A 17,466-nucleotide genomic window follows, 5' to 3' on the forward strand; every position below is an offset into this window, starting at 1 on the left:
CAATCATGCTTCTCGCTCTTACCTGCAGGGACTGTGTCCTACCAGAGGAGTTGCCCAGGCTCCTCCATCAGAACCCCTCCCAATGCCAGATTTTGCGCTTGCCAGGGGGTTCTTGAGCCAACCCTACTCAGTTCACCTCCTGTCCTAGCAGGAACAGTGGCTTTTCCTGGCTGGCTTTCACCCCATTCTGACTCTTGTTGTTGGATGTTTCAGCCCAGCCATGGCTCGTCCATACCCACATACAGCTCACACATGGCTCAGAAGGGGATTGAGACCCAGCCTAGTCAGTCCCACATCTACCCTGTTTCTCCATAACACCAGATGGTGCTGGAATATGAACCGGCCTGGTGCATCCAATCCCAGCCCACACTAGTGCCTCGGGTGACTGCAACTGTTTCCTAGATAGAACGCAGCCCCCATTCCAGCACATACACCCCTTGGTGGGAACCTCATCCCAGCTGTGGCATCCCAGATTGGGACCGTTCCTAGCCGTAAATCACGCACCTGCACGTGGTTGCTCCGAGGACCATTAGGTGCCAGCCTGCTAGACAAGCCGGAGCTTATCTTTTACTTGATAGGTGTTCAAAGCTCAGCATTATTAAGGGATTGGTAGTTCTTCAAAGGAAGAGTTACTGGCATTGGGAATCATTAGGATTGACTCAGATCCCAGAAACAGTGGGGTCACTCTAGAGCTATCTCAGCAGCGATTCAGACATCCAATACCCCAGAGCTCCCCGGCCGGGTGGCCAGCAGGCACAGCCTGGCGCCAAATGGCGCACTGGCCGCCCGGGCCCAGCCCGCCATGAGCCATGGGCACATGGCGGACTGGGTTCGGGATCCAAGCTAGACGTCCTCTCCCGCAGCCCTCGGCTCGCCTCTGGCAGCCGGAGGTGTAATCCTGCAGGCCCAAGGTTGCGCCCCTCCCCAATCCTGTTCACCACCCAATGAGGGTGGTGGGTGGGCCCCGGACATGCCCAGTCACGGAGGCCTCCCCCCTCGGCGTACTCACCCCAGAAGGAAGCAGGCCCCGCACCCAGGCATGTCCGGGCCCAGCCCGCCATGAGCCATGGGCACATGGCGGACTGGGTTCGGGATCCGAGCTAGACGTCCTCTCCCGCAGCCCTCCAACCTGTTATAATTCATATGACTTTCATCTGAGTATTATACTGTAGTAAAGGAAATTCAAGAACAGAGGAAAACAATATTTGAGGACCTATTTTAGACTGTTCCTAGAGATATACTAGAATATCTGAAATAATAACTTGTAAAAGACAGAAACTTATTCTGGAGGCTCCAAGCTCCAATCTCATCGGTTTTACTAGATTTAGTGTCCAGTGAAATCTGTTCTCTGCTATGATGGTGCTCCATGTCGCATTCTAACATTAAGGAAGACACATATAACTTTATTATGCCCCTATCATGATGATGCTCTTCCTGTTCATGAGGGGTCAAACATCATCATTTTAAGGTACCTCCTACAGGCTTTACCTCTTGACACATTGATGAATTTTGGAGGGCCGTATTCAGATTATGGCATGGCCTAAGAGATTTATTTTATCACTGCAAAGTTGAGAATTCAGATTTTTGCAGGGAAGAGCTATTTCTGTGCTGATATTAAAATGTATATTTTATCAATCTGCCATTTTTATTTTTACCTCTGCAATGTTTCAAAAGTATATTAATAACTTTGAAGAATATAGTTGTTTTGTGAAATGATAGCATTTATGTAATTTCAACATCTGAAATAAGAAATTTAAGACAGTTGGAGTTGTCTTGGACAAAATACCTAAAGGTTTTTAACTATATATAATCCAAAAGAAATATGCAGAAAATGACTTTAGCTGTAGCCTGAATGGAGTGTTAATTGGTTATGCAAGACAGAGCTAAAAAGAAGTCTCATGATTGGAAGCTGAGCTTTCAGTGTAATCATTAGAGGCTTTATAGAGTACAGATCCAAAAAGTCATACATGTTCATTCAGTTCGGGGATGTTCTGTAAAGTTTTCTACATGTTCAAAAAGGTGACAGAGATACATGCCTACTAGTCACTTATGTTAAATGGGTTTTATAATCAATTTCATAGTGAAGATTCATCAATATATGGGTGGAGGCTACTGCTGCTTATACACCTGAAGTCCACTGGGTCAGGACTCTATCAATTGCCAATGGAAGTTCATCACAGGAATGCCTCCTCATCCAATTAGTACTGTCTTGTGTCTACCTGAAAGAATATCAGATCCTATCCAGAGTGTTAGATCATATAATAACTGATGGCAAAAATATGTGATAAGAAGTAGTAGCAGCATACTTGAGCTCTTGAGGATATGCTACAAGGCCTGGACAATACACTTAAATAATTGGAAATAATGTAGTGGAGATGTGCTTGGGGAGCCACCATTCCACACTGGGGTGCCTGGGCTTGAGCTCCAACTCCATTCCTTAAATTGCAACTTCCTTGAGAATATACTCTAATGTGACCAAGTGGTACTTCAATTATTTGGGTCCCTGTCACCCTTGTGGAGACAGACTGATTTCTAGCTCCTGAGTTTAGTCTGAATTAATCGTAGCTGTTTCAGGTATTTGGGAAGAGAATCCGTGGATGGAAGATCACTTTGTGTTACTCTCCATCTCATTCTTGGCAATATTTCAGATACATTAAAAGTATTGTAATTTTTTTAATTGTTGGAGATTGCTTTATGTTAAATATTTAGCAGTGGCCTATATTGTCTGAAGAATAACATGATCTAATAATCCTAAGGGCCTAGTGCAGCTGGAAAGGAAACATGTAGATTTGTTCTAAAGTACATTGTAAATTGAGAAATGGATACTATGTTCCTAAGTTAGAATCACAATATTTTACATCATTTACCTTGTGAAATCCACTAAAAGAAGAAAAAAAAGTGTCTCTTCATAGGAACAGAAAGCTGCTACAGCTCTGTTTTTGTAGGGTTTTTTTTTTTTTCATAGCACTTTATAGATTTAGTTGGGATTATTTAAAGAGAAAAATTGCCCACTGAATTACGTTATCCTTTAGAAAACACCTGATTTATGGACAGACTGTTTTGCATGGTAGAGGTGGTGTGTGTGGGACACAGCTAAAGCTTGTCAGCCTTCTCCTAAAGCTCCCCACAGTCTTACTCAATGTAATCATTTCGTTTAAAACATATATGTGAGAAAGTGCACAATATGGTTTATTACATAGATTTTCCAGCATCTTACTTGGCTGATCATGAGTGAGTTTTGGACCTGCCATTCGTACTAACCCCCCCAAAACACCAACATTAGCATTAAAGAAGGCTGTGAAATTTTATTTATTTACCTATGAAGGAAGCATTCTAAAAAGCAGGACTGCTTTTCATTCTGTAGGAGGGTTAAATCATTGTGCTAATTTAAAGAGGATCCAAGTTTCTATTAACTTCCTAATTAGATTTTATAGCCTGCAATTCAATTTGTGAGCAAATACTGCTCATATAGGTCTCAGAAAACATCGCACTCACGGTAATGATCTATGTCACAGAGTGAGTGAATCCTCTATCACGCTGACTTATCCTTTCCAGCTTTGGTGATAGAAGATTGCAGCCACGCTGCAACAATTTTAAACAGCTTCGAAGGAGAGCAAGATAACATTTTTCTTAACTCTAATACATATGTTTATAACTGTGCTTTAATCTACATCAACTCTTTCTAATGTCAGGCCACTTTACTTTGGGTTTATTTGGGTAACACTTGCTAAATACATTTCACTACCCCAGGCTAGTAGGCTGACAAAATGAGCTGGCAGACTCTGTGTGTGATACTTTAAGGGGAGGGAGATGCCAAAAGCATTGCAGGAAGAAACGTATTCTTAAAGATTATTACCATGGTGTCTACCAGAGTGAGGACTAGGTAGCATAATATTCTGAGATATAAATTCTCTGAGGCAGAACATAGAATTTTACTACCTAAATGTAAGAAGATGTATTGTGCCATCAGCAAAGGCCATGGAGCTCCATGTGATTAAAATAAAAAAGGAGCCAACTATCTGCCTTTAACTACCATTTAATGATAATGATTTTTGTCTTTAGCATTTATATTGGAAGTCAAGAAAGAGGCAAGCTGCAGGCTATCTAATAATAATATGGATAATAATAACTAACAATCACCCTTCTATTCCTCCTCAGTTCTGAGCAGTCTATGAAAGTTTCTTCCTTCATCTTAGTTTATATGGTAATGGAAATATTAGTTTTAAAATTATGTTATGCACTACACGCTGATGAAAAATATTTAAGCATTAGGTTTACATTATTAGTAAAGAAGTCTCAGCAGGGGGGTACTCTGTAGCCATGTGCTTTACATAGTCTCATTTATTTTCATGGCAACCCTTGCAGGCACATTTAGTTATCCATTTCTTTTTATAACTCTCAACTTTCTAATAAATCACACTGATAGTGATGTGTAGCTGTCAAATACTAGATAACAAAAGCCAATTACTAAATATCCAGATTTTTTTTTAAATCTATTTTTGTATTTCATTTGCTTGAAAAGCAGAGAGGCAGATAGACACTTTCATCTGCTGCTATAGGTACTAAATGCTACCATAGCCAGACTGGGCAGGCCATCAGGTGTGGATGGCAGGGACACAGGGATTTGAGCCATCATCTACTGTCTCAAAGTATCTGCATTAGCAGGAAGCTGGATCAGAAGCAGAACATCAGAGCACAACCATGCAAATATGTGATGTAGCCAACTAGGCAGCTGTTTAGCTGCTACATCAAATGGCTGCCCCAACTATATAAAATTTTCCTCGGTAGTATGAGATCAGGCATGTTGCTGATATTTGCACTTTGAAAATCAACCAGGACTGAAGAATCTGGCTCTTATCAGTTTTACTGCTTTTAGAGCAAGTTTATTAGCTCATCTGCCAGCTTGCTGAGTTTTACAGCATGGATTCAAACCCAAGCTTGCACTGTGCAAAAAGCAACTGTTTATTTATTTCAAGTTTACAAAAATTTTGAATTGGGAAAAACCTAAGTGCTTCATAAAGTGCAAGCATGTGACAGTGCTGCAGTTGCATTCGCTTAGCTTTTCTCATGAATGTTCCAGGTGCATTTGTCTCACGTTTCTCATTTCATGCAAACTTCATGAGACATGGTGCACTTGTTGGTTTTGATTACGGCTATGTTTTCTTGCATCCCTAAAATATCATCTTGAGTATCATCACATTTATATATCAATATTTAACTTACAGACTGCAGATATAATGTTAATTTAGGTCTTTTACATTTCTTATCTCCAAACATAGTATCTGTGTCTTAGAAGAGATATAACTATTGCTGAAAGACATAAATCCAATTGCTTGATTGGCCGAAAAATTTGTCATTGGTCTTTTGACAAATGAAAAGGTTTATGTGGCTAATTAACATGGAAACAGTGGCAAATGTGAAATCTCTTTTCCTAATTGGATGCTGGGGTAAAGTTTTATGGTGTCAGGAAAGAAGCTGGGACTTGGCTCTGTAGCAGTACTGTATACATGAGAGTTAGTATGGGGAAGAATCCAATCATTGAGCAGTACTTCCCTTGCTTGTTAAACTGGATCTTCTATTTCTGTGTATTCTACAATTTTTAGGACACAGTTTTGGTTCTGGGTTGCATCTAAGGTCATAGCTTTCCAGCATGTGCAGTTTGGATGGTTACCCTTCATCTAGTGTAGATTTAAGTCCCTGCCCCCCTTCTGATCCAGCTGCATGGGCGTGCTCCTTGGAAGGCAGCTGAAGAAAACACAAGTGATTAGTAAAAACGCAACCACAAGAATGGGAGAAAATCTTTGCACACTACACAAGAAAGGGCTAATCTCCAGAATACATTAAGAACTCCGCAACAACCAAAAAAACAAAACAAGCTGGTCAAGAAATGGGCATGGGAAATGGGCAGACACTTTACAAAGGAATAGATCCAAATGACTATCAGGCATATGAAAAAATGCTCAAGCTCCCTGATAATAAGGAAAATACAAGTAAAATCATCACTGAGATACCACCTAACTCCAGTAAGAATGACCCACATACAGAAAACCACCAACTTTCTGATGAGGATGTAGGGGAAAAGGAACCCTAATCCACTGCTGGTCTGATTGCAGGCTGGTGCAGCCTCTATGGAAATCAGTATGGAGAGTACTTAGACAACTGAAAATCTGCCTACCCTATGGCCCAGCATTACCACTCCTAGGAATATATCCAAAAGACCTGTTACATGAGAAAGCAACATGCACCCCCATGTTCACAGCAACACAATCAATAGTTCCAAAAACATGGAAGCAACCGAAATGCCCATTAACAGAAGACTAGATAAGGAAATTGCAATTCATCTACTTTATGAAATACTACTCAGCTATTAGAAGAACAAAAACAAACAAAAAATGAAATACATTTCATTGTGGCCAGATAGACCAGACTGAAAACCATTATGCCATTATGCTAAGGGAAATAAGTCAATCCCAAAAGGTCAGATATCATATGTTTGCTTTAATATAATATAATACAATGTCAAATTTAAAAATTGTACCTGTAAATTATATCGTATTGCATTCCAAGATGCCTGCACTACCTGCAACAAGATCTTATGATATAACCTATTAATTTATAATTCATTAGAGACTGATGAATATGATCATCTGAGATTGTTAATATCCCTCTTATCACTGTTGTTACTACTTCCCATGGGTAATGATGATCTAGTCCATACTGGACTCATGATCATCTGAGATTGTTAATAACCCTCTTATTACTGTAAATATCCCTCTTATTACTTATTACTACTTCCCATGGGTAACAATGATCTAGTCCATACTGCATTCCCATTTGAACCACATGGATCATATGCTAGCATTAATTTCTACAGGAAGATATTGGACACCCTTTTGCACCACCCTAGTGTCACATCAATACCCATGCTACGAGTTCAAAAACACCATGGAAATAAACACTCACTATTTAATTTTTTAATTTTTTTTCTTTTTTTTTTCTTTCTCAACCTAAGGGGGACTCTACTTAAGGGGAGGTATAATGGAAGTACAGCAGAAATAAATATGTTCATAGGCTTAAACCGAGAGAAGTATATCCCTGAACTTGCAATACAAGAATGGTTTCACAGCTAAGTGACAGAGAAGCCCCTACATTGTTGGGAGACACCTCAATGGGAGTACCATGGGCTTCTGAGGGCATTCCAAAGACACCTAGTGGGAGACTGGAGAGGAGAACAATGGGCATGGGGGTAGGGAAACCCCGATGCCTGTTAAACTTTGTAATAGAATAAAGAATTAAAAAAAAGAAGAAAACCCAAGTGATTTGGTTCCTGCCACGCACGAGGAAGACTAGGATTGGACTTCAGGCTTCTAGCTCTTAGAGCAATTTGGGGAATGATGTAAAAGATAAGAAGTTTCTCTCTCTTTGGTCATTCAAGCAAGTAATTAAGATTTCTTAAAGAGACCTTAGATTAAGGTGGTTAATCACTCCTTTTTATTTTATTTTATTTTTTAAATTTATTTATTATTTTTAATTCATTAATTACATTGTATTATGTAACACAGTTTCATAGGTACTTGGATTCTCCCCACCCCTCCCCAAACCCTCCCACCATGGTGGATTCCTCCACCTTGTTGCATAACCACAGTTCAAGTTCAGTTGAGATTCCCCCATTGCAAGCATATACCAAACATAGAGTCCAGCATCTTATTGTCCAGTCAAATTCAACGGCTTCATTTTCATTACTATCTGTTACACTAGAATGGTACCTTGAAATTATCAAAAGCAGAAAAATAAAAGCTTACTAAAAAGATATAGTGAACTAATCAAACAATATGTGCAGTCTTTCTCATCTGCTAACAAAGAGAAAATTTCAGGCATTTAAAGAAAATGGGAAGTTGCAAACATGGTTTACAAATATGGATTTAAAATAATGTGCTTTTATAAAATTGTTAAAATGGTTCACATACTATTAGAATTACAATGTTGCAGAGGCTGATATTTGAATACTCTCAAACACATGTCTACTGTCAACACAAATAAATAGAATCTGTAAAAAGATTAAGGTTTATTCAAAGAATACAAGTGAACTAAGCCAGCCCAGGGCACACATGCCTATGACTTGCATTAAATATTGGGAACTGTTCTGAAGTGATCAAATTCCAGTTATAATTTGTATATTTCAAATTGAACAGAAACAGGTTTGATATCCCCACACCCCAATTAACACTGAAAAATAAAAGAGAATAAACTTTAGATAAGCTGGAGATGAAGGGCAGAGGATTTCTCAATGACTGTAGATTAATTTCTTCAGATTATGGTTGGTTAGAAAAAACATGCAGGGACTGTGAAGGTATTATTTCTGGAAAGAGGCTACTGGAAACTGTTAAGTAGTTCTGAGGAAGTCACTTGTGGGAATTAATACAGAATATATGGATAAAGAACAAAACATTACTCGATTACTCACGATGACCAAGATCAGACTTATCTCTGGGTGCATCACCTAAGTCAGATTGAACTGATAAATAAAAATAACAGCTCTGACCACCACTTCTCAGTCAGGTCTCTGCAATTTTCTTGTGAATGCTTTGTTTATCTCTTGGGGAACAATCTGTCCCCAATTACAAAGCTAAGACCTATTTATACCCTTTTTTAATTTCAGGGGGTCCTATGGTCATGAAGAAGGGAAACGGCCTTGGATTACGGGAGACGAATGCATAGTGGGCCTTATGACGGACATTGTAGGTAAGTGTAACATACAGAACTGTTTTTCTCCCAAAGCATTTGTCAAGATACTATTGTTTACTTATAAATACTGGCTAGAAAGTCAGAAGGTTATAGATGGACATACCAAGTTTCTGTTTTACACCATAACAGTAAAAGTTAAGTAAATTTTTAATTTAGATGGTTTCTTCCAAGGATGCTATAAAATACAGGATTATTTAGTAAAAAAAAATGTTACTACTTATGAAATTGAAAACTAATATAACCCATTCATAAAAATGTCTACTGTATCAATTTAATAAATTTCATAAAACTTGACTGGATTTCCCATAGCTCCTTTTTATGATGAAAGACAAGGAAAAATTATAAAAATTAATTCTGAAAAAATGAATCCTGTCTTCACTAAACAAAAAATGCATATTTTGGATCATTTAAGTGTAATCATCGATGATCTGTTAAAATTTAGACTAAATGTTATAAACAATACATTTGATTGCTTTTTATTCTAGTCTGTGTTTCCTTAAAGTGAGTACATACATGTGTGAGATTGGTATTATTCTGGATAGTTTCAGATAGTAAATGCTATTAATGACTTTTAAAAAGTTATTTATTACATTTAAAAATCCAGCATTGCTGAATTCTTACGTGAATTCAGGATACTGAGAAAAAAAAGTAGAAATGCAGATAAACTTATTTGGAAATAGTCTAAGGACTGAAGGAACCACCAACTCTCAAAATGCTATCTATCATTTTCAGAAGGATTTATTGATTCATTAGAAAAGCAGAGCTATAAGCAAAGAGAGAGAGAGAACTGAACTTTCATTAGCTCCCCAAATGACCACAATAGCTGTGACTGGGCCAAATAAAAATCAGGTTCTAGGAGCTTCTTCAGTTTCCCACAGGCACCCCAATACATGGTCAGTGGAAGATTTCCAATCCCATTAGTAGGGAATTATTTCAGAAGCAGAAAGCCTCTATGGGATACTGGTATTGAAGGTGACAACTCAACCTATTACAACAAAATGCCAGTCATTTTCAAAATGCTCTTTCAAATCCCATTTCCTTATAAACAAGGTGTAAAAATATATTCTTGCTTTAGCCTAGAAATCTTAACCAGTAGTCAGAAGACAAAATCAGTTTGGGGGTGTGGGTCAGGCAGAGAGGAATTCAAATGACAAAAGTGGGATTTAAGTCAGAAAGAATTGTGGCAGTTGGCATTAAAATAATTATAATTGTATTAGCATAACCTTGGGTATTGTCTAGAGGGACTCGTTATGAACAAGAAAAATCCATGTAGCTCTATGCCAGCAATTGGAAACAGAGACCAAATATTTTCAGTCCCATCACACATATGGGCAGACTTGATTGATTTCTTTGTTTCTCATTGTATGTTATAGCAATTGAGTTAGAGATGGTTGATTCTATAATACAATAACAGATATAAAATGTTCTTGGAGTGGATAAGGTCTGTTTTATAAACAAAATACTTAAACAAAAAGGATATAATGAGTAATATTTTATTTATTAAAAATATTTGTGTATTTAATTTGAAACAATAGCTGGAACTTGGCCTGTCAAAAGACAGGATTCATGGATACAGGGGTCCAAAGAGTTAGGTCATTCTCCCCTGCTTTTCCAGATCATTAGCAGGGAGCTGGATCAAAAATTGAGCAGCCGGGAATTGAACCTGTACCTATATGGGATGCTGGTGCTACTGGTGGAGAATTACAATGCTATGCCATGGTGCTAACTCCATGAGCAGTATTTTAAAAGCTTGCATACTATTTGCCTTTTCTACATTTCAGAAATTACTGTAACAGTTTACTTCTAAAATTGTATGTACACACTAACACACACATATATACATAAAAATTACTTGAGGGTATGTACCTTAAGACATACCTAAAAATGAATTCATTACATTTGTTTTAATATGATCAGATAATCTCAGGAGATGTTAAGTATGTGTGAAATGACAAATTAAACATTTTAAAGATAGTGATTAGCTTAGTTTTCAATTCTAGAATTGGTCTTAGAATGACATATTTCCTTGGACTCTTTACTGATCCATGATTGTCTCCTTACCTATGAAAATTACAGAATAAAATGAGACAAAGACAAACTGTTTATTCATTGAAAGGAAAGACTTAATTTCCTATTAGTGAAAAAACTATTAATATTTTATGCATGACCAACAGTTCTACAAAACATGGAATATGTTGCCCTTGTAATTAATGTCATATTATCAAGATATAAGCTATAGAATTGCTAATGAATTTTATTAGCATTATTAAGCCTGCTTAAGAAAGCCTACATAGAAAAATAGATGCTTAGATTTATAAAAATGTTGTAACACAAGCACAAATTTGTTTTTAAGAAATGTGTGTATGACCCTGGGAAAAGCAATGATTCCTGGAAGCTTTCCCCCAAGACTCCCAGCCATTTGCCACCTTTAGCAGTCCCAGCAAATTGCTAGTGTGCAAACTTAAGGAGCAAAGCATGCAGACTTAGCCTGACTGCAAACCTGACAAGTAAATCAATAGTGGCATTGGCATCTGTTTAATCAAATACACAGGGTTTGATACTGCAGGAACATATAATGAGCTGTCTTTTTGAAATTGGGAGGCAGGGGGAGCAGCTGAGCTGCCAGGATAGTTAAGCCCAAGTGTGACATGGGTATTTCCTCCTGCCCCCTTTTCTCAGGAAACAGAAACACATTGACCAGATTCAGACCACTTTAGAGAACTATGGCTGACCTAGATTGTGGTAAATCAGCATGCTATGTAACAAGCCTACCAAGAGAAAGGAAACAAAGGACCATATAAGGATCAAGAAGGAATGGCAGCTAAATTTATGGAAATCCTCATCTTGCCTGCAGAAAACCCTGAATGTTCACAAACTCTGTTAGATAACACATCCCCTTAGAATGCTAAACACGACTCAAGTCACTCCTGTCTATGTGAGCCTGCACTTAAACCACGCCATGTACACTTTGTCTTGCTCAATGAAGTTCTTGCTTTAACTGTCATTTTCTCAGGAATTCTTTCTTGTGACAATGCCATCTTGATTCTGAGCAGTGCTTTTACAAACTCCTTACTTTGTAAGGAAAAAAAATGTAGGACTGTTCTAGGTTTACAAAGGCAGAAGCTGGTTTGCAGCAGGGTCTTCTGTATTTGACTATTATGTGTTAACAGTACTCCAAAGAGGCATCCTGAGGAATCATTATTTTTTTTCTCCAAGAGATATTAAGTAAGTTAAATCATTGATGAATGAAATTCAAAGCAAATACCTCATTGGTTTATTATAAAAAAGAGAAAAAGTCAGGGATTTAGAATTACCAGTACATAGCATAAGCTCTCTATAAATTGCCTGACCAGGCTTTGAGAAAAGGTGGTGCTGGAATTCACTTGAGTCTTGCTTTTCAGTACGGCCAAAGATGATCTTCAGTAAATACAGGCAGGAGAGCACTCTTCTGATGAGGGCCCTGGATCACACCTGTCTCATTTAAATGAGTCAAATCTTGACATTTATTGCAGTGAATTGTAGATGATTTTAAATATATATATATACTTTTAAATCTTAACAAGCTTTCTCAGAAGTTCAAAAAAGAAAGCTTTGTCCCCACATACTTGTAGACCTTGTTTTCATAATTCAGAGAAGGCTCTTAGGAGAATGAAAAGAAACAAAGAACTTAAAAGAATTCCAGCTGATTTTTTTTCAAACAGTTTTATTTTCTTATAAAACATTGATATTGAAATACCTCATGACAATGTTGATTTCAGAGGTATAGTTTGAATAAAAAGAAATAGGTCATTTAGGTATGTTTTCTTTTGAAAATAAGCTGAAAATCAAACTGATTGAACATCAAAGTGTGCTTGATTCTTCAGTGCTTTACATGTGGAATAAACATTTCTGTTATGTGAGACTTTGATATTAGCACAGTCTTGGTTAGTTCATGTGTACTTGTGTTTGTGCTAAACGTACTGATTCTACCATGGCAAATTTCAGTTCCAATCGGGACACTGATTTTAGGAAGTTCTTAGTTGAACTTGACTAAGAGTGGCCTATTGTGTGTGTGTGTATGTGTGTGTGTGAGAGAGAGAGAGAGAGATTTTTCAAATGAGATACCATTTACAAAAAAAAAAAAAAAAAAATAGAAGGAGGGATGCCAAGTCTGAGTTTGCTATTTAACGTGAGGCGAACACTGCTCAGCACTGGTTGAAAAGCTCGGTTCCTACAGCCCAGCAGAGAGGGATGAGCGTGAGTGTACCCTCACCCATTCTCTGACCAGATAGTTTTTAGGTGATCTCAAATGAATGCTGGTTGCTTTAAAAATCCAAAATTTCTCAGGAATCTTGTTTTAAGATTTTAATTATTTTAGGCAGAATTGAATGTTTAAGCAAAGCTGGAATATCTGAACTTATATTGAAAGTTTCTGGTCTTTCTCCCTGTTTAATTACTTCACTTTCTAGATAACGTTTGCTAATGTTGTATTAATTTTATTTTCACTATATTCTCTTCATTGCTTCTCCTATTAATCATTTGTCCTTGAATTCCATCTTTCATTGTCTCTGTAAACAAACTTTTTAAGCACAGTTTTCGGAAAAACTATGCATACACAGCTTTCAGGGAGTGAACAATGGATCACATCGGGTATCTTTGGATACCTTTGTTTTTGAAATAACAGTGGAAATTCATACCATAATGCAGAGCAACAATGTAATACAGGTGTTGTACGCTTGAGTATTGGCTTTTGAAGATTATATTTAATTTGAAAGGCAGAGTTACTGAGGGGATGAGGGATAGGGAGAGAAGAAAAGCTTCTCTCTGCCGATTCACTCCCTAAATTTTTGCTGTAGTCAAGTGAAGTAGCTGGGATTCAAAGTGGCACCAGTTTGGGATATATACGTTGCAGCTGGCAGCTTTACCTGCCACCTACCTCTCCCACCTTTTAACATTTTAAACAAATGTGTTGTTTAAGAAAAGTCTCAAGTTGTTATTTATAACATAAGCCTACCACGTCTGTGTGGTATGTCTAAGAGGAATTTCCTTTACCGCTAAGGTATGGAATGAGATTGCAATAATTGTCCCTTGACCTCAAACATGATTTGCCTTACAGATACTTGGGATACATCATTTCACACTTACCACTTATTTACCAAGTAGAGAAATCCATGTGGGAAATGCGTCAGGAGTTCCTTGATTGGATGAACTTAGGGGAACTCCCACGAGTAGCTCTGTTGAACAATTCCTAAATTACACACTTCTACTGCCATGCCCTCAAATGAACTTACCCTGTAAATATTAGATTTGTTATTTTACTTCCTCTCTATTATCTTAAAATGGAACTCTAATGTATCACTTTCATTGCACAATGTTGGACTTGTATCATACTTGTTTTCAAATATTTAGTACTGCCTTATAAACATTAAGACACAGCATGTTCTCCATCATTGTGATTATACAAGATTAATTGCCTTTTTTGATTTACTTTTTCAATGTTTTGATACAGTTCATAGGCTCTGATTTCCCCTCTATTATTACAATAGTATAGTCCTTCAAAAACACTCAGAGTAGCATTGTGCTGCAGGGGCATGAAGCTCCCACTTGAAGTGCCAGCATATTTGAGTAACTGTGTCCTGGTTACTCTGATCCAGGATTCTGATAATGTGACTGGAAAAGCAGTGTAAAGCAGTTCAAGTGCCTGGGCTTCTGCCTCCCAGGTGGAAGACCAGGATGGAGTTCCTGGCTCCTAGTTTAAGCCTGACCCAGTCTGAGTGTTGTAGTCATGTAGGGAATGAGCCAGAGAATGGACAATCTCCCTCTCTCTCCGTATCTCCTTCTCTCTCTCTCTTCTCCCTCTCCCTCTCTTCTTCTTTATCTTTCGTCCCCTTTCTTCCCCTGGCTCTTTCTGACTTCATCTTTACACTAAATAAATACTGTTGCAAATTGATTAAATCTGTTGTGCTGGATTTTGAGATCCCCAGAAAATCATCGAGTCTGAAGTTGGTGCTAACGCATAAAGGCATTTAATTCAGTTTAACCTAGATCTCCCAGCCATCCCCACGCCCCCCCCCCCCCGCCAGCATTACTGGGTGCCAGGGGCGGGGCAGCTTAGCGAAGGCAGCAGCAGGAACAGCAGGGCAGAAAAAAGAGCGAGGTCCGACAGCACAGAGTTCTTATACATTTCAGGCCAATTCCATATAATTATACAGTCATGATTGGTCAGTTTAACTGTTAACTGTTTTAAAAAGAACAAGTTGGCACGTTTCTATTGGTGGGTTTGAAGCAAGCAACTTTCAAAAAGTACAAACTGATGAGCTATAGGGCAGTGAATCTTATCTAACACCAGGTACTTCCTTCCTGAGAAGTGCTCTGCCTACATGAGCTTCCAGGTGCCCTGCTGGCTGTCACGTAGAATGTCAGGCCTAGAGTCCACACAGCCCCCAGACAAGCAATTAAGGCAGACATCACAAAAGCAGAAAACACCTAGGTTCTTCAAATCCATCCCACAGATGGGTGGGAGGTAAAAGGTAAGACGCTCAAGAGTATTCACCAGCCAGGGTGGCAGCCACACAGCAAGAGGCTGATAGGCTATCACTCCCAGCTGCCAAAGTGAAGTGTTTTTAGATGCTCAAGCCATGTTTTTGCTAGTAAGAGAAGCTAGATAAGGCCATGAAAAACAAGATACTGTTAATTAGATAAGGGTACAGACAGAAGGTGGGAGCCGTATGCAATTTATAGAAGTGAAAGCTGTGTTACCAGGGAAAGGTTACAGCCAAAAAACAGTCTTTTAACCAGAATGAACATATGTTGGGGACTCGTCCTTCTCCCAGATCTTGCTCAAGGGGGTAGAGGCTTGAGTTACCAGGATACTATGATGGAGTCATAGTTGTTCATAGTCCAGTAATGCCCTGTACTAGGGTGGAGTTTCAGGGAAGCGGTCCATTACAATACAAATTCAAAATAGGGAAAATGTTAATATGGTTATGCCTGAGTTCTTAACCAATGTGTTCTCTGGTTCTATTTTTAGTGCTAAATATTTTGTTAATAAGAATTAGATTATGCTAATGGAGTAGACATCTTAATTTTGTTTGTTTCTGGCACAGAGACACACCTATATTTTAACTCAGTATGTATGAATCAGGTGTAAAATTATTTAGGTTGCTGTGTTTTGCTATGTAATACTTTTATCTTAGTATTTTTTATCTCATTGCAGTAGCAATGAATTATGTTTAACAAAGCAGTCTTCTTAAGGATGTATCTTAATTTAATGTTAGAAATGATCACTTTTAAAAATGTGATTGACCTTAATGTCTTACCAAATTCCCTTTTGATGATACATGTAGGACAAAAAAAAGAATGAACGCTTTGGGATTTGGGGAAACCAGCTGATAGTGGGATAAATCATGTTTATTTAACAAGAAAAAGCAAATGTTTAATTATTTTGTTGTTATCTACTTCCTCAAAACCTCAAAAGAGAAGTGCACTTTTATGTGATTGTTCCTGTGAGTTCAGACTTCAGTTGATAAAATGTAGCAAGAGTAGCAACTTCGATTTCTTTATGATGACACATCAAGTATGTCCTTATCTCAAAAACATAAGAATGTTTGAGTGAAAGCTCCCTACTTTGCTTTTTGCAAGTGTCTCTAGAACACATGGAAGCATCTAAATTACATTTATTTTGTAGGAGCCAGTGAGAAAGAAATAGCCCTAATGAACGCTTTGACCGTTAATTTACATCTGCTATTGGTAAGTTTCTTTTCCCAAGATGTTTAGAATGCTACGTTTACAAATGCTGATGTTTTTCTATCTTTAATTATGAGCATCGAGTTGTTTACTTATTTAAAAATTGTGAGATTTTCCATTTTACCAACAAGTGCTGTATAATAATATAAGAGCCTCTACATCATCATGGAAGAGTTGACTTTTACAACAAGAATATAGAGTAATTAACAGTGCTTATCTCAGAACATGAGGAACCGCAGTCATTCAGGGTGAAAAGAAAAAGTCTTCAACACACGCAGCAATCCTGTTGGCAAAAACTGTGTTGTTTAGAAAGATAGTTTTCCAATATGCTGACTTTCACACAGTGGGATTATGGACCAATATATTTTTATGTTATACACTTTAATTTTTTTATAAAGATTTATTTTTTATTATTGTAAAGCCAGATATACAGAGTGGAGGAGAGACAGCGAGGAAGATCTTCTGTCTGAGGATTTACTCCCCAAGTGACTGCAAAGGCTGAAGCTGCATTGATCCAAAGCCAGGAGCCAGGAAGTTCTTCACGGTCTTCCACGCGGGTGCAGGGTCCCAAGGCTTTGTGCCATCCTCGACTGCTTTCCCAGGCCTCAAGCAGGGAGCTGGATGGAAAGTGGGGCTGCCGGGATTAGAACTGGTGCCCATATGGGATCCTGGCATGTGCAAGGCAAGGACTTTAGCCCTTGGTCACTGCACCGAGCCCAACACTTTTAAATTTTTTTAAAATTGTTTACACAAAGTAAACAAATGCCGTATTACTCATTGTACAGATTTAGGAGCTTACGGATATGTTCACGCTGCCCCCACTCTTGCCAGCATTATCTACTCACAGCACCCTCTTCCATCTATCTACCTTTCTCTTTTCTTTCTTTCTTTCTCTTTCTTTTTCTCCTTTCATCTTCTCTTCTTCCCTTCCCCTCACTTCTCTTCCCTACCTTTCTTTTCTCTTCCCTTCCCTTCTATTCTCTTCCCCTCTCTTTC

The 17,466-nt window shown here is 38.2% G+C and overlaps 1 protein-coding gene across 1 annotated transcript in view; it reads left to right on the forward strand.

The window, feature by feature from the left end:
• KYNU (kynureninase) overlaps nt 1–17,466 on the forward strand; it is a 151,994-nt gene that overhangs the window by 50,482 nt on the left and 84,046 nt on the right. Inside the window, exons 4-5 of the mRNA XM_058664453.1 lie at nt 8,660–8,742; nt 16,412–16,473. Of these exons, the coding sequence (XP_058520436.1) occupies nt 8,660–8,742; nt 16,412–16,473 (145 nt within the window). The remainder of the gene's footprint in view (nt 1–8,659; nt 8,743–16,411; nt 16,474–17,466) is intronic.

This window comes from Ochotona princeps, chromosome 5 (genome assembly GCF_030435755.1).
Source record: "Ochotona princeps isolate mOchPri1 chromosome 5, mOchPri1.hap1, whole genome shotgun sequence".
Lineage (NCBI taxonomy): Eukaryota > Metazoa > Chordata > Mammalia > Lagomorpha > Ochotonidae > Ochotona > Ochotona princeps.